General features: G+C 36.4%; 1 protein-coding gene and 1 non-coding gene across 2 annotated transcripts; one reads left to right on the top strand and one right to left on the bottom strand.

The window, feature by feature from the left end:
* The first annotated feature begins 753 nt into the window (after positions 1-753).
* Positions 754-860, top strand: LOC127116747 (small nucleolar RNA R71). The gene has a single exon (XR_007801541.1). It is a non-coding gene; the product is annotated as a small nucleolar RNA R71 (small nucleolar RNA).
* Positions 861-21,121: 20,261 nt separating this feature from the next.
* On the bottom strand, positions 21,122-25,173 carry LOC127075777 (putative E3 ubiquitin-protein ligase LIN). Its single transcript, XM_051017247.1, has 7 exons — positions 24,117-25,173; positions 23,884-24,025; positions 22,785-23,722; positions 22,461-22,608; positions 22,157-22,387; positions 21,772-22,075; positions 21,122-21,678 (listed from the first exon to the last, which is right to left on the bottom strand). The coding sequence occupies exons 1-7, from the start codon at positions 25,022-25,024 to the stop codon at positions 21,560-21,562; spliced, it is 2,790 nt and encodes a 929-aa protein (XP_050873204.1). The 5' UTR covers positions 25,025-25,173; the 3' UTR covers positions 21,122-21,559.
* Positions 25,174-26,566: the final 1,393 nt, after the last annotated feature.

Here is a 26,566-nt window from a genome sequence, read left to right as displayed (position 1 = left end):
CCAGGTGTAGTTTGTGGGGCTTGGTTTTGTGCTACCTGTGAGATCTGGGTTTCAAGCATCTTGTTGTGAGTGATTATCTGATCAACCTTGGTTCGTAATTGCGTTATAAGTTCGTTTACGTGAATGTTCTGGTTTAGGAATTCTTTATTCTGCTGAGTCTGGCCCGATATGAAGCTCTCCATGATTTTCTCAAGGTTAGACTTCTAGGGCACAACTTGCATACGTTGATTTGGTTTTTGGGCTTGATAACCTTGCGGTCTCTGAGGTGCATGATTTTGGATAGGGTTCTGGTTTTTATAGGAGAGATTCAGATGATTCTTCCATCCAGGGTTGTAAGTGTTCAAAAATGGGTTACCTTGGGCGTAATTCACTTGGTCGGTATTCAGTTCGTTCAAAAGGTTACACTCTGCCGCTTCGTGTCCTTTAGATCCACAGAGTTCGCACTCTGTATGGACTACTGCTACGGTGTTAGTGTTTGTAGACATATGTTCGATCCTAAGGGCTAAAGCGTCCATTTTCGCCTGCATCATGTCTATAGAGCTTACCTCATGTATTCCACCTTGGATTTCCTTTTTCTCCATTGATGCTCGTTCGGTTCCCCATTGATAATGGTTTTGGGCCATATCCTCAATTAGGTCACAAGCTTCTGAATAAGGTTTGTTCATCAGCGCGCCACCCGCGGTAGCGTCGATGCTCATCTTGGTGTTATAATAGAGTCCATTGTAGAAGGTATGAACGATCAGCCATTGTTCTAGGCCATGGTGTGTGCAGACTCTTAATAGCTCTTTATATCTTTCCCAAGCTTTGAAAAGCGATTCTCCTTGGTTTTGAGCAAATCTAGTTATTTGGTTTCGAAGAACATCAGTCTTACTAGGGGGGAAATATCTAGCAAGGAATACTCTCCTAAGGTCTTCCCAGGTAGTTATTGAATTGGCTGGAAGTGAATCTAGCCATGAACGTGCTCTATCCCTGAGGGAGAAAGGGAGTAATCTTAAACGGATCACATCGGGTGAAGCACCGTTAGATTTAAAGGTGTCGGCTAGTTGGATAAAAACTTTTAAATTTTGATTTGGGTCCTCAGTAGCAAGACCCGCGTATTGGTTTTGTTGCACTAATTGCAACAAAGACGGTTTTAGTTTGAAATTGTTAGCAGGTATAAGGGGGTTTACTATACTCGAACTAGGTTTCTCATCAGAGGGTTGGACGAATTCCTGAAGAGGTCTCCTATCGCGATTCTCGGCCATAGCTTTCTTAATTCGGATGAGTAAGAGGCGTGTACGAGTATAACGTTCGGGTTCCGCTAAAGGATCTACTAAATTTCCGGTACTATGGGTTTTTCGCATTTACCGGCTAATAATGCCTTAGTTTATACGGTGTAACAATAGGGTACGAAATTTGACGAAGTTGGTCCCCGACAACGACGCCAAAAACTTGATCGTTGCGATTCGCAAGTGCACGAATAACGTCAAAGTAATATAAAAGAATATCGATCCCACAGAGACCAATCGTCAATCTTTCGATTACTATCGTTACAGTGTTTATCTTAAGGCGGTATAAAAGAGATATTGGGTTTGCAAAACAACGGTAAATAATAAATGCAGGTAAAGACATGTTGAATGTAATTCACGTCAGTTAAGTGATGTTTCGATTGTCTAAATAGAACTACTTACGAGGCAATATTTTCTACTCTTGAAAATAATCCATTTAACAGGAACTATCGCTTTCGCGTATTCAAAATCGAGTTTACCCTTAAATTAAGGCCTTTTATTGTCACTTATAAAAGGTGCGCAGAACGCTAAAGTAGTAAACCTATTTTTAAGAAATGAGACTCGTAAACTTAGTTGAAAAGTGATTTTGATTTGGAAAGTTTACCCAAGGAGTTTCCTGATTTTAAATCTATCAACGCGTCCGAAAATAAAAAATACTTTTTCCTTAAAGTGATAAAGATTCCTAGTTACTAAGCCAGAGTGCTTTCGCACTCCTCGAATAGTTAAAATTAACCAAGTCTGTTTTAGAAAACTCAAGTTAAAAATCAAAACAGCCTTTTAAGTATTTCTACAGATTTCAATATGTGAAACATTACTTTAACCGCGATCCTTACATTCTAACCTTTAAAGGATTTAGCCAGACATGGTAACACAAACGAACACAACGGTGTTAATCATGATGAAAAGTTTGTTTTAGAATGTGAGGCGTAGAGAGCGAGTAAAGTGCGTAAAGTAAATAAAGTAAAGCTAGTGCGGAAAATAAATAAAGTAAAGCGAGTGCGGAAAATAAATAAAGTAAAGCGAGTGCGGAAAATAAATAAAGTAAAGCGAGTGCGAAAAATAAATAAAATAAAAGCGATGCGGGAAATAAATAAAATAAAAGCGATGCGGGAAATAAATAAAATAAAAGCGATGCGGGAAATAAATAAATAAAGCGATAAATAAGAACCTGCTCCAAATGGAGGCTTCGATTCTGGTACAAAAATTAACCTCCGACTCCTGAAGCTAAAGACGACAGCGACTCGAAGTGACCCAACTCAATCTCACAAGGGTGCGATAACCCCCCGATGTGACGGATTATCGCTATTACAAATGATAAATATATGCTTAGTGTTGTAAAACTAAGTTGGATCATTAGAAAACGAAATGGAATGAGCTATTTATAGAGGTTTCCAGCAGCTTGTAAAGACCATGGTGCCCTCCAACTTCCCCTTAGTGGGAACGTGATTCCAAAGGTGGCGCCCGCCATCCCTTCATGGCGCCCGCCATGTGTGTAAATGGGGTGGATCATGGGAACGTGGCGGTTACCTCCTAGTTGAGGGCTGATGACTCATGGCTCCCCCTATAGCGGCCGCCATGTGCAACGCCATGTGTGTAATTTCGCCGAAAGACCCTAATTTTAGGTCTTTTTGCTTCGTTTCTTCCAAAAGAGTCCGAAAGTGCTAAATATCTGAAAACAAGAGAAAAGAGAGCATAATACAAACAAAATAATAATAAAGTCCTATTAAACATGTGAAATCCGAGTCAAAAACACGGTGTAATTCAGTGTGATCACTAGTCATGTTCTAAAATAAACAAGTGAATTCATTGAGCAGTTATCACAAATGGCATGTGCAGAAAGGAGAAAGCAGGCGCATCATCATGGATCGATGGTCCTATGCTTATTGATCGACTTGACTCTACTCCAAGTGTCTGCAGAAGTTATCGACCATGCCACATGTATTGACGGAAATTTGAGAAAGCAAAGACTCAAATGACATGAAAAATTCATTGATTCAAACTTATCCATAACAAAAGCAAATAAACACATGAATTGGCATCTCAGGTTCTTTTAAAAGACTCTGCATAAACTATTTCTCACACCAATCTCATCACCAATGCGCAAATGGCCAAAATCCTGCAGACCAAAACATTCACCCAAGAAACCATGAGTAGACCTTGCACCAACATGAAGAGCTTACCATGATCATGAACTTGCAGCAGACCAAATGATTATCATGCTAGCCACATTGCCAATGCCTTACAAAATCAATGCAACTTGCAATCAACAAGCCTAAATAATGACGTATATAATCTGTAACCAATGCAACAATATCACATCAAGGTAAAACATAAGCCAAGGCAAGGAACATGTATGGAATGCAAGCCAAAATTGAGAGTAATGAAAAGGTGACGAACCATAAAATTACCAAGTCAAAATCAACAGGATTTTGTTCAATGAATTGTTGCCCTATGAGTTAGAGGCAATGTTCTGTCACCAATTCCCGTGACCGTGCCGAGACAACCCAATGCATAGGCACCACAAAATGGAGAGGTCGTCACAAGGCCTCCAACGTCGAGCGTCCTTACATAAACATCAAACACGCAAAAATCAAACATCTTATCAAAAGGGATAATTTGGATTAAAAGAATGTTTAGAGGCCTTCCATCAATTAGAACATTGGATTCGCATAACATTTAAAATCCATTTCTTACCACAAGCAAAATACCTGTTTCACATTAGTAAAAAATCCAATGAAAACGCGTTTGGAATATCTCATTGCAGACAAAAAACAAACTCTCACCACTTTCATTTCTAGGGACCACACTAAATCTGTGAAAGATTTTCCATAACGAATTTGATCTTTGGATCCACTCGCCAGCTCATAGAGGATAAGGACGGAAACCTCGTACAAGGGCTCTATAAAAGGGACTTGAAGCGACCCTGAAAGGAGATTAGGCACCGTTACCCTGTTGAAATCCAATCTCAACCTGTACCCAAAAGCTCAAAACACTAAAAGGGTACTCAGTGTTTATCGTCAAAACTTTGAGTAAACCAAGCTAAGACCCTGACAAAATCATACCAAGCACAGAAGCAAGGAGAAATAAGCTGAAAGAGAAAATCGATTGGACAAGGCAAAAGGAAGTTTGAAAGTTTACCTGAAAACAGACCATTTCGGTAAGGTTCCGGTCGACATTTTCTCATCATTAACTCTCAAAACATTAGAACTAAACTGGTTGACTGTATCCCTGCTGTATTTTCTTCTTTTTGACAGTTTCTTGTTTAGCGCATATGTACAAAAAAACAACAACTTTGTATTCCATGAAAATCTTTTTGTGTGCTCCCTGTTTTGTACATCAAATTTCGAATATCATTTTGTTATTGTTCTAAGGTTAAATTGTATTTCTAGGTTTGAAAGGGTTAAGTTTAAGATTCAGATCTGAATAATGGGTAAGGATTTAGGGTAGGATAAATGTGGATACATATTCAAGGGATAAATTAAACTTGGGTTCGGGTTTAAGTTTTGGTGTTTCAAGGGGTGGTTATCGATCGGTGGCCACCGCCTTTTTTCCGGTGAAACTGAGGGAAGAAAGGAAAGTCGAAAATGGAGGGGAGAGTCTAGCGAATTCTAGGAGAAGGAGTTACGTTATGAATGACTATTTTCGATTATGATAATACCTTTTCATTAATGATATATTTATTACTGGGTTAATGATTCGTTCAAATTCCATTTGAATAATAAATTACTGGTACGTTTGGTCTGCTGTGTATTCACGCTTTTAATGCATTATTATTTTTAAAACTTGGATAAAGGAATAGGTGGCACACGCCTCATTATTCTTCGAGTGAGTAAGTGGGAGGCGTTCGCCTCACTACCGCGCATATTCAATTTCCGCAAACAACTTTCAATAACAATTTGGATGAAAAAAGGAGTAGAAGGAGCTCGCCTTATTATTCCTCGAATAATTGAACAATTAGTATGCACCATATTGCTCAATATTTTGTCATTCTTCTAAAAAATACCAAATACATTAAACCTAATTTCTTGCCCCCGTGCGATCGAAACTCTTTTTAGAAAGAACACTGTTTAATCCTTTCAGACGAGCACAACAAATTAGTGCTTAAGCCTCCGCAGAGAGTAGACAAGTCAACGTTTAGCCTTTAAAACGCGATCTAAACAGTCGTTCATAAAAGACACAAACTAACCGTAGTTCCCCGAACTACGAATGCTCTGATTTCCTTATTGCACCATAAGGATACGTAGGTAGGAGATTGCTAGATCTTCGCGAGCTCACTAATAAAAAACTTCAATTTTCCCCCGTTTTGAGGTTTCCATCCATCTCTTTTAAATATTTTTATCACTCGAAGAAAAAAAATAACATTCAGCTACCATTCAAACCAAAAATTAAACTAAAAGGTTCCTGTTGAGTACAACGGACGTGAGGGGTGCTAATACCTTCCCCTTGCGTAATCGACTCCCGAACCCAAATATGGTTGCGACGACCATTATTCTAGTTTTCAAAGGTTTTATCAATATTTTCCTATTCCTTCATTGGAATAAATAAAGTTCGGTGGCGACTCTGTTCGAACTAATTTTTTCCGCGACCATCGCGAGGAATCATATTTTTCGAGATGCGACAGATGGCGACTCTGCTGGGGAACTCATCTTGCTCCAAGCTAGAGAGAGTCAAGCCTAATTTAGTTCAAATTTCTATGAATGTTAAAATATTGTTTTCTTCCTTATTGCTTCTTTATATCCTGCTGTATTATTTATGCTATGTGATTTATTCTGCTATTATATTGGGTGGTCTATGGTGCTTGATACATGTTATGAGATAAGCTCCGTACCCGAGCTTTTAGAAGAACTTAGAACCAGGAGTTATGTAGTACTGAACCGAGGGGTATACACCTCGTTAGGGCAATACGAAGACTCCACCTAGAGTAGATCTGTTTGGAATTTCCATCACAATATGGCTAGCCCATTATTGCGAGAAAGCTTTGAACATGATCCGTGACTCTAGGAACCACATCTTAAACTGAAGTCCGTCTTCATGATTGGCGATTGTTTAGTATTGAACTGAAGGGTCTACACCCTATTCGAACAATACGAAGATCCCACTTAGAGTAGATTGATTCAGAACTTCCATCTCGATGTGGCTAGCCCATTATTGCGATGGGATGCTGAACACAATCCATGACTCTAAGTTCTTATCTTGAAAATGAGAAACCCTAGGAGAAATCCTTTGTGTGTGGGGTCATGAACATAGAACCGCCGTATAGGTTGTACCTTGTGATATATATGAAATCCGGATCCCTGTTATTGCATAAACATCATATTGCATTCATTATGAGCATAACAAGATTACTTACACACTTTCTATTTTTAGGGAATTTCAAAATTTTCAGTTAATTAAGCATTCAAGAATAGATGAAGCCAGGAAAGAGAAAAACATTCCAAATCAAAGCCAAAGTACCATGTGTGAAAGGGTTCATTGCATTCAGAGATGGGTTGACTAATATCCGTCGAGACGCATTCACACTCAAATATGGGAAGATTCTACACTTGTTGTCTGTACCAGTACAAAATGATGCTATTACCGCACTAGCCCAATTTTATGACCCACCACTCAGAAGTTTCCTCTTTAGAGATTTCCAGTTGACCCCGACTTTGGAGAAATTCGGAAAAATATTGGACTCTCCTAAGCAGAAGAAATGACCTTATAGGGGACTGGATCAAATCCCAAAACCCAAGGAGCTGGCAGAAGTATTGGATATTCCAGTTGAAGATCTAACCCCTAACATCAAAATTTGGGGAAAGGTACAAGGAATTCCTCAAGAATACTTGGAGAAGACTGCTCAAATATTTTCCAAAGCCCAGAAGTGGGAAGCCTATGATACTATTGTGGCTTTATTCATTTTTGGATTGGTGTTATTTCCTAATATGGAGAAGCTGGTGGACTTAGCAACTATTAGTGTGTTTTGGGCCGTCAAGGTTAAGAACGAAGATCCAGTGCCCGCACTTCTAGAATATGTTTATCACACCTTGCACTTACGCTTCAAAAAGAAGGGGGGATTGATGTTGTGGTGTATACCACTCCTTTACCAATGGTTTGTCTTTCATGCATTCAAAGATGTTGATACGGTTGAGAGGATGGATGGATACGAGTGGTCTCAAAAGCTGGTAGGACTCACAGAAAATGCCATTATTTTGTACCCTCATGGTTTGAATGTGGGAGATGCAATTACTAGTTGTGGAGACTTTCTGAATGTACCATTAATAGGGTCAAAGGGTTGCATTAACTATAATTCCGTCTTAGCAGTGAGGCAATTGGGTTACCCTATCACATACAGGCCAGATGACCAATTGTTTGAAGGTTTTGTGTTTCATGATATGGAAGACCTCGTTATGCTGAGAAGGGTTATCCAAGCTTGGGAAAAAGTTCGCTTCAGAGGACAAGACAAAGGAAAAGGTGATGTAGGGGATAGAGAATCCTATTATTAATGGGTCACGAAGACAAGTCAAGAGATCAAGCTTCCATTCATCCTCGATCCTCCTACTCAACCCCCACCACCAGAACCTATCCATGTATCCTTTGAGAAGGTAGAAGCATTGAATGCTACTATAGAAAGACTTGGGCGAGAAAATGAAGAGTTGAAGATCAGCCTCCAGCAAGTTTCAAATGAAAGAAATGAGATGAAGTGGGAATTAGAGCGGAAAAAGGCTCAGCTAGAGGCAACTGAGGAAAAGGTCGATAAGGAAGAACATAAGAGAAAGAAGGTGAAAGTGGGCTAGAACAAGGTGACCTCTGCTTAGAAACTATCAAAGAGCAGTTAAAATAGGTTGAGAAAGAATGCCAAAAGAATAAGCGATGGTGGCTACGAGTAACATAAGAAAAGAAAGAAGTTAGAGAGGCATTAGAGGCTAAGATACATGATCTCACTATCTCTTTCACAATGTTGAAACCCAAGCGGAGCACGAGCGCCGACTTAAGGAAATAACCCTTGAAGCTTCTCGAGTCACACATGGGATTTGGGCTGAGAAATGTCAAGAAGCAAAGGATGCCAGAGAATATGCTAAATATTAGAAAGACAGACTTGAAGCCTTCCATTAAGACAGTGTGATATGGCTAAAGGAGAGAGAGCAGGTTATCGAGGACTACGATGCGTTCAGGAAAACTATTGACTTCTTACAAAAAGACAAAGATGGGTATCGTGCAAAGCTCAATGGTTTGGTAGAATTCTGCAATTGGATGGCTCGAGATATGCCTTGGAGATTGAGAGAGGCAGTGGAGGGGTTAGACCAAGATGACACACATCCCGCTGTGATCGGTTTTGTTATGATGTGCGAGGGAATGGTGAAGAGGTTCAAGTTTGAGTTGGAAGAACTCATAACCCGAAAAACTGCTTGTGATTTTCCCATTTTTCTTGTACTCAGTTTATGATTCCGCAAGAGTTTAATATTTGAGTTGTATTGGTTCGGGTGGTTATACATTTGTATTCCGTACTTTGACCAACTGAATGAATGAGGATGATCCTCACTTTTATTTCCTGACTTTATGTTTCTTCGAATGCTTAATAAAACTACAACCATTATGAATAACTCCCTGGAAATAAAAAGAAAAAAAATATCATTTTCATTTGCATGCATCTACCCCATCACATATTTCATTTTAAAAAAGACTTAGCCAACCTTTTTACCCTTTATCCAGTGACGCTGACTAATCAACACAGATACGAGACGCGAAGCAACTACAGGATGACGTTGGAGCAAGTTGAGGCTAATCAGGCCACTATGAGGACGAACATCACCGCCATCCAGGAGAAGATGGATCAATTACTAGAGACAATGCTAGCAATTTCCCAAAGAGAAAGGGTTGCGGAGGCAGAGACTGGAATGAAGAAGAATGACAGTCACATCGGCACATCGGGACTGGTCAATCAGCACGAGAGCTTCACTCATGTTAAGAAGAGCTTTGCTCACATACCTGTAGGGAACAAAGGGGATGGAGATCATGTGGAGCCTTTTGATGCATCCGCTCAACATGGGTCTGAAATGGGAGGAGATGGTCCATACAATGCTTTTATGCCCTAGTGATTGGTTCATTAAAATTTTGAAAAAAATTAAGTCAGTAGGTTTGGGATAATCGATTGGTCCCTGTTTCGGTACTTTGATCCACTTGTCGATTTTGGCCCAAACTTTTGTTCAGTAAGTCCAAATGAGATGTCATTTGAAGTGTTGTAAAGCTAACACGCAGAGCCACCTCATGGTCACACTTGGCGAATTGTTTTGAATTATAATCATGTGTCTACTGTGGAAATGTTTGTGACGACTTGTATGATCGGTTAGTGAATCGTTGTGTTTATCCAATGATGTATTGTTGTTTTAGTGAATTAACATGAATGGATGCTTATGAAGTTTAATTTGTTGAGTTGTTATTGTTTGTTAATATCATGACATCGATTAGTTGTTGCATATGATGAATGATGTTGTGCATAAACAGTGAAATATGCATGGTGATTCTTTTGATGAACTTTATGGTGATAATGCATGTTATTGAGAGTCATGCACCATGGTGTATGGGCTTCAGTATGGTTTTGATGTGCTTTGGTATGGTGGTATGGATTGGGGCGAGTAGCTAATTCTAATGAAGAATTAGTGAAGCGTTACCTATGGTGATGGTAATGAATTTTGTCTTGCTCTGGTCCTATGGTGGGGATCAGGGGCGAGTAGTTGGTTCCATATGGGAGCTGGTGAAACATTACCTATGGTGATGGTAATAGAGTTTGGTGTGCTCTGGTCCTATGGTGAGGATCGGGAGCGAGATGAACCTGAGTGTTCATGAATGATACTGCATGTATAATGACTCAGTTGTGGAGTACAATGCATACACATTTGCATATGTAGTTTATTGTTAATGATGTTGTTGATAGGTTGTGAATATGTACATATTGTTATGAATGGGTGTGAGACTATGTTCTTATTGATTATGTAATGAATGCATGCTTGATGAATATTCTCTACCTTAGTATTCTTTAAACTGTTTATATTGATTATTGTTTCTCATCCCCTTTGCTTCATGTTGTCCACCATGGACATCTTGCAGATACTTAGGAGTGATTCCTTGTTGGTGTGTGTTGGAATGTTGCTTGTTGGAGCTACTCTTCGTTTTCATTTTAATCGTTAATAATACATGAGTAGTTTTTTTCTCTGATCGTGTAACATCATGAACGAGACTTATTATGTTCTAGAAGTTGATGTTTTTTGTTTTGTTTTGGAGTTTATAATTTATTTATGAAGTTGTGTTGAAAAATATTTTTTCGATGCATAGTTTCAAATGATTTTAATGTGTTTCGAAGGATTATCGGTGGTGACTAGGGGTGTGCAAAATAACCAATAACCATGAACCAAATTCCTATCCAAATTAATCCAAACTTTAAAACCAAACCCAAAATTATATTTTGAAATTGGTTATCCATTTATCAAATTAAAAAAAAAACGGTAACCATTATTAAAAACCGGTTCAAGTAAACGGTTACCATTTTTCAATAATCATTTCAAATCAATCCAAAACACAAATTTCAGAATCCCTAATTCTCAAAAATCCAAATTCCCAATTCATCAAAACCGGCATCCTATTGTAAATGGTATTGAAAGTTGTGATGTTTGCTTTCATATTGGTATTCTTTAACAATGTTCAAGTCAAATTCTGTGAGTAGTAAATTTGTAATTTTGTAATTGTGTGTTGTATTATGGAGTTATTTTTATCCATTTTCTTAGCTTTAATTGGTTGTGAATTGTTTCTATTGATTTCTGTTTTTAAAGATTTGTATAGAAAATATAGTATTAGTATACAATTTGTTTTTCAATGTTTTTTTTCCTGTATATTTGGATATTTGCAAAGAAAACAAACTGAAAACAAGTTGGCAATTTCATCCTTAGTTATTTGTGAGTTTGAAAAAAGTCAACAAAAATTTTATCATTTTAATTTCTCCTTACAACTAGTCAGTTATTTTTAATGACGTGGCAATTACTTTACTTTTTTATTATTGTAAAATTAAATGTGACATTGTTGATAGTTATCCTCTTAAATAAAATTGAGAAGCTGCAAAAAAAAAACTACCGTCAATAAAACTGCATCGTATGATTTTTTAAACCTGATTTATTTTTATAATTTTTTTAAATTGTTTTTTTTATAAAATTGTTTTTTTTATAAAACTGTAAAAAAACTGGTTTGAAAAATACCAATTTAAAACTCTTTTTTTAAAATTGTTTTTTTTTCTATCTTATAGGTAATTACTTAATTTTGATTTTTCAGATTGAAATTTAAAAATAGTGATTGATTTAAAGAGCGATTTGATAAAGTTAAGAAGTTGTTGGAATGAAAATTAAATTAGAGGGAAATTTGGTTTTAAAATTGATCCAAACAAAAAATAATTTTTTTAGTACAAACCGGTTATTAACCAAACCGATCCAAACATAAACCGATTTTAAAAATATAAACCGGTTTTATCAAAGTGGTTTTAAAAACCAAACTGATCCATATATTTGGTTCAATTTGGTTATGGTTTTGAACCATGCACACCCCTAATGGTGACACCTTGAATTTCCGTTTAGTACTTTATAAGTTTTGGGGTTTTGGGTGTTGCATAGTGGTATAAGAGCAGGTTGGTCTGTCTGACTAGGTTGTTGTACTGTTGTTTATTCCATAATATGTGACATGTGTGTAAAACACTATCGATGCTTGTTTATTTTTCTAACCGCTTGCATGTAGGAGCGGGATTGAAACAAGTGGGGGAGAAGCTTATGCTTCTCTGAGATGTTTCAGGTGTGGAGAGTTGGTTCATCGTATCGCGGTTTGCAAGAGTGAAGGTTATTGGACAAGTCAATGTTGTTTCCTGAAGTTGTTAAAGATGGAGATTCAAAGTTCATATCAATTGTTTCGACAAGACGATGTCATTTCCAGAGTTTGATGCAGGTGTTAAGTTGTTTGTGTCTGCTAAGCAAGTTGATGAGTGCATGAAAGATGATGTTGAGGTATTATGATATTAGCTTCTATGAATTCCAAAAGCAAAGTTGTGATTGGCGAGTTACATGTGGTGTATGATTTTCCATAAGTCTTTCCAGATGATATCAGTGATTTTCCGCCAGAGTGCAAAGTTGATTTCCCCATAGACTTATCACATCTATTCATGGAAAAACATAATCATAATCATTCATTCATCATACTTATCATCAAATAATAGAGAAACACGAAACCTTATTGGAGGTTAAGGAAAACCTCTATACCATTTCATGATATAAGCATCTTTAGATGAAGAATCCCCCATTTATCTTGTAATCCCTGCAAAATCAGCAAAATCGAGCAGCTCCTATGAGTTTTTCCTCTTAAGCCTTAGTTCCCCCTTCCGATGTTCTTGTTCTCTAAACTCCTTGTTTTCACGTACTGACACAAAAGGATCTAAAGCCTAATTTTCTCTAGTTTTCAGAATATATAATATTTTGATTATTTCTCATAATTATGATTTTTTCCTAACTAACACTCCATTTCTCTTCACTCACCACTTAACTTTCTCAATTTACAAAACTGACTCAATTCTTCATATTCTCTCAAATTCTAATGATTTAATAATTAATTCTCACTAACTAATTAAATTAGCACAAACACCACAAATGTTGACATCGACCAACCCAACATAATTTAAATAAAATAATTATTTAAATAAATGACTCAATTAAGTCCAATAAATAATTAAATAAATGCTGAATAAAAACTAGGGTGTTACAACCAGCTCAGGGGCATGAACATCCGACCTCCCAGAAGTAGCTAACCCGATAAGATATAGAAAAGGGAGAATAAGCGGCGTCCAGTCCACCTGGTTATATTTTCAAATTTGTATTTGATATTATTTCTCATATGATTAATCATTTCACAAGTGTACGATAAACTCCCAATTGTTAATTAAGAATTGAAAATTTTGAAATGTCTATTTTCTTTGAAACTGTGTAAGGTAACGACGAGTCTGAGATACGACCTAAGGGATTGAAGCTGCCAACACAAAGACTCAAGGCTGCTATCACAAATTCCACAAGCATGCGACCATAATAATAATAAAAAATACAACATAAAGCACACATGCAAAGAAAGTGGAACAACCACTAAAATGACAATAACTCTCCACCCCTATAGTAGCTAGCTACTCTATAGGCCGTGATGGATTGACCACACGTTAACCTCGAACCAGGTTTTCACCTAGGGGAAGGGTACCGATCCTTGACCGAGCATGACTCTAGAGACATTCAATAAACTTCGAGGGAAAAGCTTTTAAGTTCACACAGAGTCAGGAGCAAGGTACTAAGGATTAAATATATACGCCTTAAGCAAGTAAAAACAATAATACTACATATATTTCATTTCCTCATACTTTGTAGTACAAGATATAAAAAATGTTACCAATCCCTAAAGAGACGATCTTCCAATCTTTGAGCATCTGGTTCGGCCATACTTGCTCCCTCGAAATATGCAAATAAGGGTGAAAATCATATACCTGACATTAGCTCAAACAACTTTGTCCAATCATTAGTCTATACAATGGATGCTGAGATCAATGCTTGCCTTCAAAAGCCGAAAATCCTTGTCACACTCATCGCTGAAAACATATGGCACGTTATGATGTAGTAATAGACACAAGGTTTTATGATTTTTAAAATCCTTGATGAACTTTCTATAGAATCCAACTTGACCTACGAAACTTATATTCCCTTGATGTAAGAAGGAGGCGACAACTTTGCAATAACTTTAATTTTGGCTTGATTCACCTCTAATTATTCATTTGAAATTTTGTGCCCTAAACAAATCCTTCCTTAACCATGAAATGAAACTTTTCCTAATTCAGGACCATGTTGCTTTCTTCGCATATGGTGAGTACCATCTCCAGATCGTTCAAGCATTTTTTTGAAGGATTCCCTAAATACTAAAAAATCATCTATGAACACTTTCGTGGAGTATTCAATCAAATCAGAAAAGATTACATCATATATATCTAGAAAGTGGTAGGGTGTTAGATAATCAAAATGGAATCCTTCTAAAAGCAAAGGTTCCATAAGGAAATGTGAAGGTTGTCTTCTCTTGGTTCTATAGGGCTATTGTAATCTGAATGTAGTCTGAATAACCATCAAGAAAAAAATAAAACTCTTTACCAACCAACCTATCCAACATTTTGTCAATGAATGGGAAAGGGAAATGATCTTTTCTTATGACCTTGTTTAGATTCCTATAGTCCATGCATATCCTCCAACCGATGATTGTTATTGTAGGAATAAACTTATTCTGCTCATTTTCAATTACTGTCATGCCACCTTTCTTCAAAACGCGTTGAATAGAGCCTACCCACACATTATCAAAAATAAGGTAGATAATTCCAGTATCCAACCACTTGGTGATATCCTTCTTTACTACATACTTCATGATGAGTTTTAGTCTTCTTTGGATCTCAATATTATTCTTGGTGTTATCCTCCAACTGAATTCTATGTATGCACACAGTAGGGCTTATTCCTTTGATGTCATATATCTTCCAAGCCGTAGCTTTTTTATGTTTTTTCAAAAGAGCCATAAGTAGACACATCTGCTCGTCAGTCAGGTCAGTAGCAATAATCACATACACCTTTTATCTTTCCTCTAGGTATGCATATTGCAAGTGAGAAGGTAATTATTTGAGTTTCAATTTAGGGGGTTTCTTTATAGATGGAGTATTATCCTTCACCAATTCAGCTGTAATATATAGGGTTTCAAAGTGTTCTTTCCTCCTTCCCAGTTAGCACATGGGTCCACTCACAATTCCTTATTTCACTAATGAAACCTTCTCTAATTTTCCTAATTATAGTTCTAACTCTTTGTTTTTATCCATGAGTTGTTTTTGGATGATGGTTTCCCAACTAGAGATTAATAAGCAATCAACCACAACTTCTTTAGGGTACTTTGATGCATTAAGAACATTAAAAGCCACTTACTTCCCACATTTATCAACGTTCTTCCCGTAGAAACAAAAGGTCTTCCTAATAGAATGGGGGTCTCTTCATCATCATTAAAGTCCACGATATTAAAATCATCTGTGAATGAAAATTTGTCAACCTCTACCAATACATCATCAATTTTTCCTTGAGGATAGCAAATACTTTGCCTAGTAGCTCCAATGCCCAATTTCTTGAAGATACATAAGGGCATGAGGTTATACTTGCTCCAAGATCACATAATGTCGTACTACAAAAGGGATCTCTTATGTTTCAAGGTATAATGAAACTTCCTAGGTCCTTCATCTTGGAAGGTAGTTTCCCTTGAACTAGTTGGCTACACTATTGGGTTAAGGCCAACATAGTGAACTTTTCCATTTTTTTCCTTTTGGTCGTAAAATCTTTCATAAAGTTGGAATAATTTGGCATTTTTTGGATGGCTTCAATCAAGGGTATGTTGATGTGTAGATGATTTAGAATCTCCATGAACTTGCGAAATTGGTGTTCCTCTTTTGCCTTTATGATCCTTTGTTGAATAGGTGGCGATGGTCTTTCTTATATGAACCTGGGTGTTTTGCTGACTTCTGGTGTATCAGGTAACTGCTTTGTTGGTACATCAGTTGTTCTAGAAGTTTTCAGAGTGGTCTGTTCAGCATGCAAACCATCTTTCTCAATTTCATACAGGGGTATTGTTGTAGTAAAATTTGGATCTTCTTCTTCTGAAGTGTTAGAGGTCATCAGAGTTTTCCTTGGTTGAGATTGACCTTGTTGTGTTAATCCTTCAAATTCCTTTCCACTTCCCAATTTTATAACCTTACATGTTTCAATACTCTTATTACCAGAGATAGATGTTGGAGTTTCGGTAGAGCTTGGAAGTTCTCCCGTAGTTCTAGAATTGAGTGCAAAAGCTATTTGTCCGACTTGATTCTCCAAATTTTTTATGCTTATACTTTGAGCTTGAAACTGGTTCTTAGTTTCTTGTATGAAGGATTTCAGGATATTTTCCAACTGATTGTTCCTTTGATTAGCCACAACATGAATGGGTGCCGAAAAACCAAGTGGAAATTAGGGCACTTGAGTCGTAGGTAATTTTGGGCGTTCCTTCATGAGAAGCTTGAATGATTGAGACATTTAAGTATCTAAATTCTTACAAACACAACTTCGACACTGACACAATGACATCGATAATAGTTTTTAAAAATATAAATAAGTTAAACGTAATCAGAAGTGTCGGTGCAGGTGTCTAACACCAACACAGACAAAGACATATATGTTTTTCCAGAAATATCAGTGCTACATAGTTCTCTATCAACTCTAACCACTTATCATAAAAACCAACAAATTTTAAAATTCACGGTGGAGCAAAATTCAAATTTGTATTCATATTCATGTATACACATAAAAATATATACTTTTTGTGTGAGAATAAATAAAATATAAGTAAAAAAAAGTACATATTTTGGTTCAACAAATAAACCAAATATTTTTCACTTATACTTAAATGGATTACTTTGTGATTTTTTTTAAATAACCAATGTTTTCAAATCAAATACCAAAATAATCAAAATTTCAAAAAATATACCAAAATAACCACCTTTTTTAACTGATGCGCCAGTTGAACTGACGCATCCAACTAAGGTACATAGGAGGCGCCCAGAGTGCAGACGCATACATGCAAAGTCAATGCATGTAGGCGCCACATGCATTGACGCATGCATGCCTTGGTGCCATATGCATTGCCACATGCATACACTACATAGTGTATTTGCCAATGCATGTGGCGCATGCACCTTTCACTTTTAAACAAAACATTTTAAATGTCAAATTTATAATTAATTAAAAGAAATACTGAAAATAAAATTATATTTATATTATATTGAAAAATTACATAGAATTGACAAGAAATTCAGACCCGCCCGATTGAAACGCTCCACTATTCCACATCCAGGTGCGTTAGTCTGTCTTCTAGGTCTCCCACGATTTTCTTGAGGTGTTTGGGGTCTTTGAGTGATGACATGATCCAATGGTGGCTGGTGTGAAGGTCCGGTGGAAGGTCCAGTGGTCTTTGATAGATGTGTCATCATTTGTCCCCAATAGCTGAGGGGGTTGTCGCCAACGGTGCTTCCGTAATTGAGTTTGGTGCTCATGTTATCGTAGTTGGATCGTTGTAGTTGGGTGAATTGTGGGCAGTATGGTTGCTTGAATTGGAACATTGAATCGGTTTGGAAACAAATCAATGGTTCCTGGGGTGTACTATAGTTAAACAATGGTTGGGTGTTGTGGCGATGAGATGTTTGAATGGTTATTGGTGGAGGGCTACGATGACATGACGCTGAATCGTATGAATCATCTGGGCTATAGACTGTTGTGGTGGATGCGTATGGTTGTTGGTGGTTAGGGTTTGATTCTTGGTTTTGAGTTTGGGTGTGTGGTATGAATGAATTGCGAGGTTGCGTGTTTGGTTGTTGAGTTTATATGGTAGGGTGATGGTGTGAAGTTGGTCGTTGGGTTTAGGTGGGTTGACATTGTTTTTGGATGAGGATTTGTTGTTGAGCATAGATGACGAATCTAGTTAGCGTGGATCAATCAAATACCTTGGTTCAGACACAAATGATGGCAGTGGCACAAGATGACAACAACAATATTTTTTCAATCGCCTTTGCCATAGTTGAAGGGGAGACTGCTGAGGGATGAAGTTTTTTCCTAAAAAATCTCTGATTGCACGTTGTTCCTCAACCTAACTTATGTTTGATCTCTGACTGACACCCTTCAATAGTGAGTGCCTACAAAAACATTGATAATGGTTGGCAGGATCCTCCGTCGACGCATGTCTATTGCATTCGACATATCGCTCCAAATTTTATGCGAGAGATCAAAGACAAAACGTTGTGGAAGAAGGTTGTCAACGCAGATTATGCATTAATATAACCTTCTTTCAAACACTACCGCAAAGACATCAGATTGTCAAACACAAATGCAGTACAATGGATCGACAGTATTCTATTGGAGAAGTGGACTAGGGCATACGATAACGGTCAACGTTGGGGCCAAATGACAACAAATCTTGTGGAATCAATGAACTCTGTCTTCAAAGACATCTGAAACCTACCTATAACCGCTTTAGTGCAAGCAACATATTTCAGGCTAGGGGCGCTGTTTGAGACCAGACGTTCCAAATGGAGTTCATTGTTACAATCTGGGCAGTTGTTCAGTGATGCTTCAATAAAATTCATTAGACACAAAGCTGCCAAAGCTAACACACACGTGGTCACGATGTTTGACCGTACTAAAGGTTGGTAAGGTGTTGCCGAGTCCATGGATCACAATGAAGGCATGCCGATGGGACAATACAGAGTGGAACTAGATAGAGGTTGGTGCGACTACGGAAAGTTCCAAGCCTTTCGTATGCCCTGCTCCCATGTCATTGCGACATATTCAACGGTTCGAAGGGATCCATCATACTTGCTATCTGACGTTTACAAAGTCATAAGCCTATCAAATATTTACAAAATTAGCTTTTCAGTGGTTGCAAAAGAGGATTACTGGCCTGAATATCAAGGGGAAATTCTCTGGCACAATGAAGTAATGCGAAGAAAGAAAAAGGACTGCCCAAACAACACCCGTATTCGAACCGAAATGGATACGGCGGGCAAAATGGTTCGATTATATAGTTCATGTCGTCAGCCCTGTCACAACCGTACTAACTGTCCCAGTGTTGAAACAAGTACAACAAGATAATTTTAATTGTACCTCTTTTACTTTATATTAAAAAAAATATTTATTTCATATGATAACTTTGTGAGGAAATACCATCACAAACAAATACAACACATTCAACACACAAGCAACACATAAGCAACAACACAACAAACTACAACAAATAAAATACCATTACTATAACTAAACGATTACAACCATCAAAACAATTTTGAACATATTATACATCATCATGTGAACGTCTCTGTCAGTCTTAATATCCACCTATACACGCACTTCTCCATTTTGGTTGAACGTGGACTCAAGCCATTGAATTCTTCTAATCCTTTCACCATCTGCAATTTCTCCATCTAACCAACGGTTCAACGTCCGATTAAGACGTTCAAACGGTTCTATATTCCAAATTCGAATCTTTATCGGAGGTTGCACCGTTGAAAAGATTAAATCGACATTTCTCTTGTGAATATATTCAGACATGGTTAAATAAAAAAAATTGAAGGAGATTAAAGTAGAATGAAAGAAAATGAGATTGGAGGGTAAGAAGTTGTCTGAAAAAGTATGGAAGATGCGCATGTTATTTATATATGAAACCATGAATGCATGCGCCAATGCTCTAGGCGCCACACACACATGACACAATGGCGCCTAAGTGCAATGTCTTTGGGAGCATGCGCCAACTAAACCACACATGCATGCATGGGCGCACACACTAAACCACACATGCATGCGTTAGCTACTATGGCGCCTAAGTGCAATGCCATTGAGAGCATGTGTCAGCTCCAATGACGTCTTCTTTGAATGGTTATTGGATGTGTCAGTTCATATGACGCATCAGATAAAAAATATGATTATTTTGATAATTATTTTAAAGAATTGATTATTTTGGTATTTAAATTTTAAAAAAAATGATTATTTAAAAAAAAATACTTACTTTGTTTTAATCCTTGGACAAATACCAGATATCAAACGGGACCTTAACTTTGAGTTCAAACTATAATCATGTTCTTGTTTTCACAGTGACTTTTGCCTTAACAATATAGGAAATGTTCTGTTCTGTGGTCCTTCCCTCATATGGTTCCAATTTCTTCAATTCATTACATTATTTTCCTACGTTGCATAAAGACTGTCACGTGATGACATGGACATTATAAAGAGCGACAAGAAGGGACCATGTGAACATTTTTCATCAAAATTTTCAGATTAGATATCTCAACACTATTAGAACAATGGAAGAACATTGGTGGGGTAACCAATATTTTTTTTTTATGAACTCATTATTTTCCGCGTGCAACTGCAGAAATTAATCTCTAGAGTCTTGTAGGATTATAATAGACGGCAAACTGTTGCATGCCTATAGCTTAATTCGAATCCAGGACATCTGGTTAAGTTGGAAGAGACTCATCATCTCATGCAAGTGTTATTGGGTGGGGTGACCAATATTCTGATACATAATATAGCTGATAAGTGCCAAGTTATACTAAAATGAACGCAAGTCACATATTAGAAATATTAGAAGATAGTAGTACTAGATTGGATTGTGATACAAAATGTTATGGTCCAATCGCAACAGTAAGTTGCCAAAAGGTATTGGGACCCTGGCGTGAGGATGAGGAATTATCATGGAAAGAAGATAGTGGTACTAGACAATGAAAGGTTAGCTAGAGTTTCATTTATGAGAAGGATGTGTCTAGGATAAACACTAATAACAAAGTGTGTGTGTGAGTATGAGTAGTACTTGTTGTCAAGAGATATTTATTTGTCCTCTTCATGAGGGCATTGCATATAATTGTAGAATGATTGATGGATATTTACCATAAGGAGAGTACAATTGTCAGTTAGATGTAAACCATTATGTTGGTGTCCAAGTGTGAGGTAGAGGTTTATATGAGAAAAATGTTACAACAATGTATAAATGAGATGATTCAAAGTTTTGTTATAAGATCTTGTATTTAATTCATTTGTGTGATTGATTTCCAACTTAAACAAATCAACAAGACCACATCATAACTACAAAACTATTCCAAAAAATGAAGATTTTTTAATCCAAGAGATTCTGTTTCTGAATGTTCACACTGTCACAATCTATAACAAACAGTTGCACATGAACAAGAGATAAGTTGCTATACATGTGTAAATAAATAAAATATAAATAAAAAGTTTCCCTCTTAGTCCAATAATTTATTTCTGTTACCCATGTGAGAGGGTGCAAACACAGAAACAGGTGTAACATTAGTACAAATTTTGTATTCTAGGACAAATATGACACTGAGGTCCAGATGAATCTATGTTAGGCATGTCCTAGCACTCTTCTCTTCTTTTGAAACTTCCATTTTTGTAATCATTTCTTTTTTGGCTAAACATACTTTTCAAATTTTCTCATATTGAAATCATAAGCTATTATGAATAAAACAAATATTAGGTTTCTTTTGGTGGAATGTTTTCACTTCTCTTAAATAACTCATCAACTATACAAAATTCATGGATACATGATTACAATCGCTCTTATGTGAAATGATAAATCTAAGATGTTTTGACAAATTTGCTGTTGATTCAAACATACACGCTTAAATATGAAATTGGCCTATTAGATGCTTCTTTTTGTAAATATCGATATAAGCTCATTTGCCGTCCATGTCACTAGGGAGAGATTTCTTAAATGCGTGATTGAATCTTTGTTTAACGACGGTAGGGTAGGAACACATCCTGCAAAAAATTTAAATTCATTGAATAATTGATGTATATGTTTCTTTCGTATAGAGACCAGATAGATAGTTAGGAGAGAAATAAAATCGATACCTGAATTTTTTGTAAGATGCAACAAAGAATATGAAGCTAGAACTCTTTCTTCAACATCATTATCATAACTCAATGATTGTAACAAATGTGGTGCTAGGATTGAGAAAGCCATTGATGAAAACTTTGAATCTTCAACTAAATGTAGGTAGCTACACATCCATGAAATAGTTGTAAGACTTGAACGAGCCAAACAAGGGATGCCACTGGCTAAACAATTTGCAAGCGAAGATAGCAATTTCTTATTTCCACTTTTGAATAAGCCATAAGCTGCTTTTTTGTGCCAGCTTTCAGCTTCTTCTTCCTCCTTATTATATAAACAAACACATACATAGTTATTTTTTTGAGCAAACACCGAAAAATAATCGAATGCAACGTAAAAGCTTACCTTGTGAATAGGAAATGAATCTTGTAAGGAAAATTCTTGGAAACCTGCTTTTTGTAAAAGCAGTTTTTCCATAAGTGATTCTCCTGCATAAGAGAAATGGCTTCCTAATAAAAGTAGAGCTTTTGCTGATTGTTGTTGAACTGTATCATCACATATTTGACAATTTAAAGAAGCTACAATTGCCTCAATAGCTTCTTCTCTATATATGCTCCCCTTGACATGATTATCTTCCTGCAACATATCTGCTATTGCATTAGTGAACTCTTGAACTTATTCAATAATCACTTAAGTTGAGTGAAATTACCATAAGATCAAGCATCAATAGTATCACTGCAACTAAAGGCTTTTCTTCTGGTGAAGCCTTTTGAAGGTAAATGAAGAAAATGTGCATTGTGTTTAATCCATTCCATCCATCTTTAAGTCCTCTCAAGAATTTCGTAATCTTGGTTCTTCTGTTGTGTTTTCCAAAATAATATCGAAATTTAAAAAAAGTTCAATTTTCATGCTGCGTCAGTGTAAAAAATTTTATACTGTCAACAAATCATAGCCAGTTACTGACAATTATATTTATTACAGACAGTTATATTTATTGACAGTATAACGTATCATAAGAATAAGAACTATGTACCTATCGAGGTAAAGCAATTCAAATAGCAAAGACAATGCGTAGCGACTTGAACTTTGTTTCCTTCCAAGAACAATGAGTTCGAGCAAAGAACTCTTGTTAATATTTTCGGCCAAGTAGCTTCTACAGCTTCCTTCGGCTCGAACGCAACATAAAATCATCGAAACAGAATTCTCCCTCTCATGAATCTCTCCTTCTTGAACTCTTTTCATTAAAAGTGTCAACCCGCCGAGTGAAAGAACTAGTCTTGCATTCTCTAAGTTCTTATCTTCATCGAAACCGTTCAAAAGTTGGTCCAAAATGTAAAACGCGGCAACTTGAGGACTACATTGAACTGTGAAAAGTGTCTGCAGTTTATCGCCGAATTCCATCACTCTAAGTATCAATGGCACCCATTCCGTCGATATCATTTGTTTCGCCATTGGTTTCGACAGATAAAGAAGCACCGAAGCCTTGAGAAAAAGACTAGTACTTTTTAAAAGTCTCACAAAAATTTCAAGCTGAGGATCAGAATTGAGTATGATTTGTCTAATCGCGTCGTTTCTTGTGATTAACTCGGCTAAAATCGATATAATCAGTTCAAGAATTTCGTCTTCGGTCGAGACAAATAACACCTCTAAGATACCTTCAATGACACTAGTTTGTGTCAATGCTTCTTCAATGAGAGGATCACCAGGTGAGTTCAACCAAGCTTTGGTAACGACGCGAATAGTGAATTCGCATTCGGTTAAAATATTGGATGAACATATAGTTGTAATAGCTTCAACTAACTCACTTGAAAGAACACTTGAAGAAGCATTCTTAGATTTGATATAACTGATTTTCGCCATGCTATCTGTTGGTATGAACCTGCAAGATAAGCACTTAAAATAATCCAATCTATGAGCTTGATTCTTGTCACTATGATTTGATGATCTTCCAAATGATAACATGTCTTCTTTCTGTCACAAGTGAGAAAAAATATTAAATTTCTGATTTAATTAAGCATTTATCATAAACTTCAAGTTGTTTCTACAAACTCTTTCAAGTAGTCTCACGAGTACTTTCCGCAGATAAGTTCAAATAAGTCAATTTAAATAGATTTTTAGCATCTGTAACTAACCTGAACCGAACTGTATTTATAATCATCTCCATATAGTTTTTTATCAATCTCTAATCCTTTGCTTAGTGTCGAAATTCCGGTCTGCTCGCCAAGACTAATAGGTTTTTGCTTCTCTTCTTTCAGGCCAAACACCGCCTTGTATCTGTTACGAAAAACCAAAATTTTAAAGCACATTCTATATAATTTCTTGCTCGATAACGAAACGAAAGCAAAAGAAAGTTCATATTACTTACAAGTTCGGATTAATCGAAGAATTCGAAATGGTAGAATCCGAAGACATTCTTCTCGACGATCTACAGCTCGGCCTTGACGGCAAAGGAACAATAGGAAGAGGAGGCACACTAGCACCACTAACTTTAAGCCATTGCTTATAATACATAGCAAAAAGATAAGTTCCACTATCCATTTTCTCATTGTAAACTTTGTTCAAAACTTTCATCTTTTTTTCCTTCTCACCAACATGAACTTCATTCGAAAGAAACTCGAATTCACTAGTATACCAAATCTTAAGATGAAGAACATGAGGAAGAAACAAATGCTCCCAAAGGTCAGAAAGAAGATAAGTTCTAGCCAAATTCGGCGAATAACAGAACACTTGAAGTAAATGCTTTGAAGAAACTCTATCGTTTCTCAGAAGCTTGTAAGCTATTGCTAAGTAAAGTTCAGCACAAGATGAAAGATATGATTTAGAAGAAGCTATTTTGGTTAAAACCTCAATGGAGCTTCTTATGCTTTTCATCATTGTAACTTGTTTCTTTGTTCCTTGATGATGATCTTCTATCAATGTGTTCATTTTCTCCATACAGAAATCCATTTTCACAAAGATTTCATCCTCATCCTCATTATCATTATCATTATCAATATCATCTGAATCTTGTTTCGTTCTTGTTCGATTCAAAAATGAATTACATTTGTCTCTTATTGTTCTTCTGAAACTATCATCTTTTACGTATCTTCCTATGTAACCACTTAGAATACCAATCACTGCTGAAATAACGGAAGCTTCATCCATGGTTGAATCTTCTGAAACATTAGACTTCGGATTTGATCTCTCTGAAACCGAACCTACTATCCTTTTGAACCGAGATGAAGAAGAACCTTTTGAAGAAAGTGGTGGTGGAAGCAAAGCTTTTGAAGCCATAAGAAGGTTCAATGCAAAGGATTTTGAAGCAAGAAGAAGAAGATGAATGACATAGCTAGAAAATAGAAATGGAAAAATTCAGAAAAAAAGAAATATAAGATAAAGTTTATAGACAGCTAGATTATACTTAGCTATATGTGAATAGAATAGACACAAAACAATGAAGACAAAGAAATGTGTTTGGATTTTGTGAATCAGTGAATCTTTTAAACTATAGTTTAAACTGTTATAAGATTCTGATTGTGTAAATTTGTTTAACTCATGAGTTAAATTGCCGCCACATTTTTATAAAGTTACTAGCAAATTGCATTTGGAAATTTAACTATAGCATACAAAATTACAAAAAAATGTACTTTTAAATTATAGTATTTATTGTCATGGACAATGCAGTACTTTTTATTTATGGAGGGTTTATTTTATATTCTGATATGGTTGGATTAAGTTGATCAAGTTGTGTGATTGTGTTGTGGTGGATTTTGCTATGGATATTTGTGATTTCGTTGGTATTGATGTTTTGATGTTTGGTTTCATTTTATGTTTCAATTTGCATTAGTTTACATTAAAAAATATAGTTTAATTGGTTAGTTGCTTTTTCATAAGCATGACATGTCTCTTAGATGTGTATTTTCTTTTTCTTTTTTAGTTAATGTGTGTTTCAGTTATGAACTGAAGAAAAAATTGTTTACAAGTATATTCAATCACATCATTTTTTTAATTAAGAAATCAATTGAGATAAAACTCTCAATAGTGATTTGTGTTTCTTTAAGGGATTATATATTAAGGACAAAAAGTGCTCTTAGGCTAGGGCTTTGTTAGAATTTTTTTTTTTTAAAATAATTATCATTTTCAAAATAAATTTTAAAATAAAATAAAATTAAAAAAATTCCAAAATAACCACCTTTAAAAAAAGATGCACCAGATGAACTGACGCATCCGTCCTGCATTGATAGGCGTCAAGGCCTAAGACGCCTGCATTGGAAGCCTCATGAGGAGGCGCCAATGCCTATGGCGTCTGCATTGTGCCTCATAAGGAAGCGCCAATGCTTATGGCACCTACTTATTGCATGTGGTGTATGCGCCAATTCATCTGGTGCATACACCCTTTTGTTATTATTTTTTTAATTTTTGTTTATTTATGAAGTAATAAAAAATAATTTTAAAAAAATAAAATCATTCATGATATAATAAATGTTACATGGGATTGACAAAAAATTAATGACCGGCCCGATTGAAACGTCCACTTGTTCCACATCCAGGTGCGTTAGTTTGTCTCTGAGGTCTCCCACGATTTTCCTGAGGTGTTTGGGGTCTTTGTGTGCTGACCTGATCGAATGATGACTGATGTGAAGTTCCGGCAGAAGTTCCAGCGGTATTTGACAGATGTGTCATCATTTGTTCCCAATATTCTGAGGGGCTCTGGCCAACGACGCTTCCGTAATGGAGTTCGGTGTCAATGTCCTCGTAGTTAGGTTGATGGAGTTTGGTGGATTGTGGACGGTATAGTTGCCCAAATTGGAACATTGAATCGTTTTGCAAACGAAA

This window comes from Lathyrus oleraceus, chromosome 1 (genome assembly GCF_024323335.1).
Source record: "Lathyrus oleraceus cultivar Zhongwan6 chromosome 1, CAAS_Psat_ZW6_1.0, whole genome shotgun sequence".
Taxonomy (NCBI): domain Eukaryota; kingdom Viridiplantae; phylum Streptophyta; class Magnoliopsida; order Fabales; family Fabaceae; genus Lathyrus; species Lathyrus oleraceus.
Note: the sequence above shows the minus strand (reverse complement) of the source record. Positions and strands in the feature narration are given on the sequence as shown.

Bases quoted from the DNA above. Each gene is read 5' to 3' on its own strand.
- LOC127075777 (XM_051017247.1), bottom strand. From the start codon at position 25,024: ATGGCTTCAAAAGCTTTGCTTCCACCACCACTTTCTTCAAAAGGTTCT. The intron at 24,026-24,116 runs GTAAGTAATATG...TTTTCGTAACAG, and splicing joins TCTTCGATTAATCCGAACTT to ATACAAGGCGGTGTTTGGCC. The intron at 22,388-22,460 runs GTAATTTCACTC...GATATGTTGCAG, and splicing joins TATTGATGCTTGATCTTATG to GAAGATAATCATGTCAAGGG.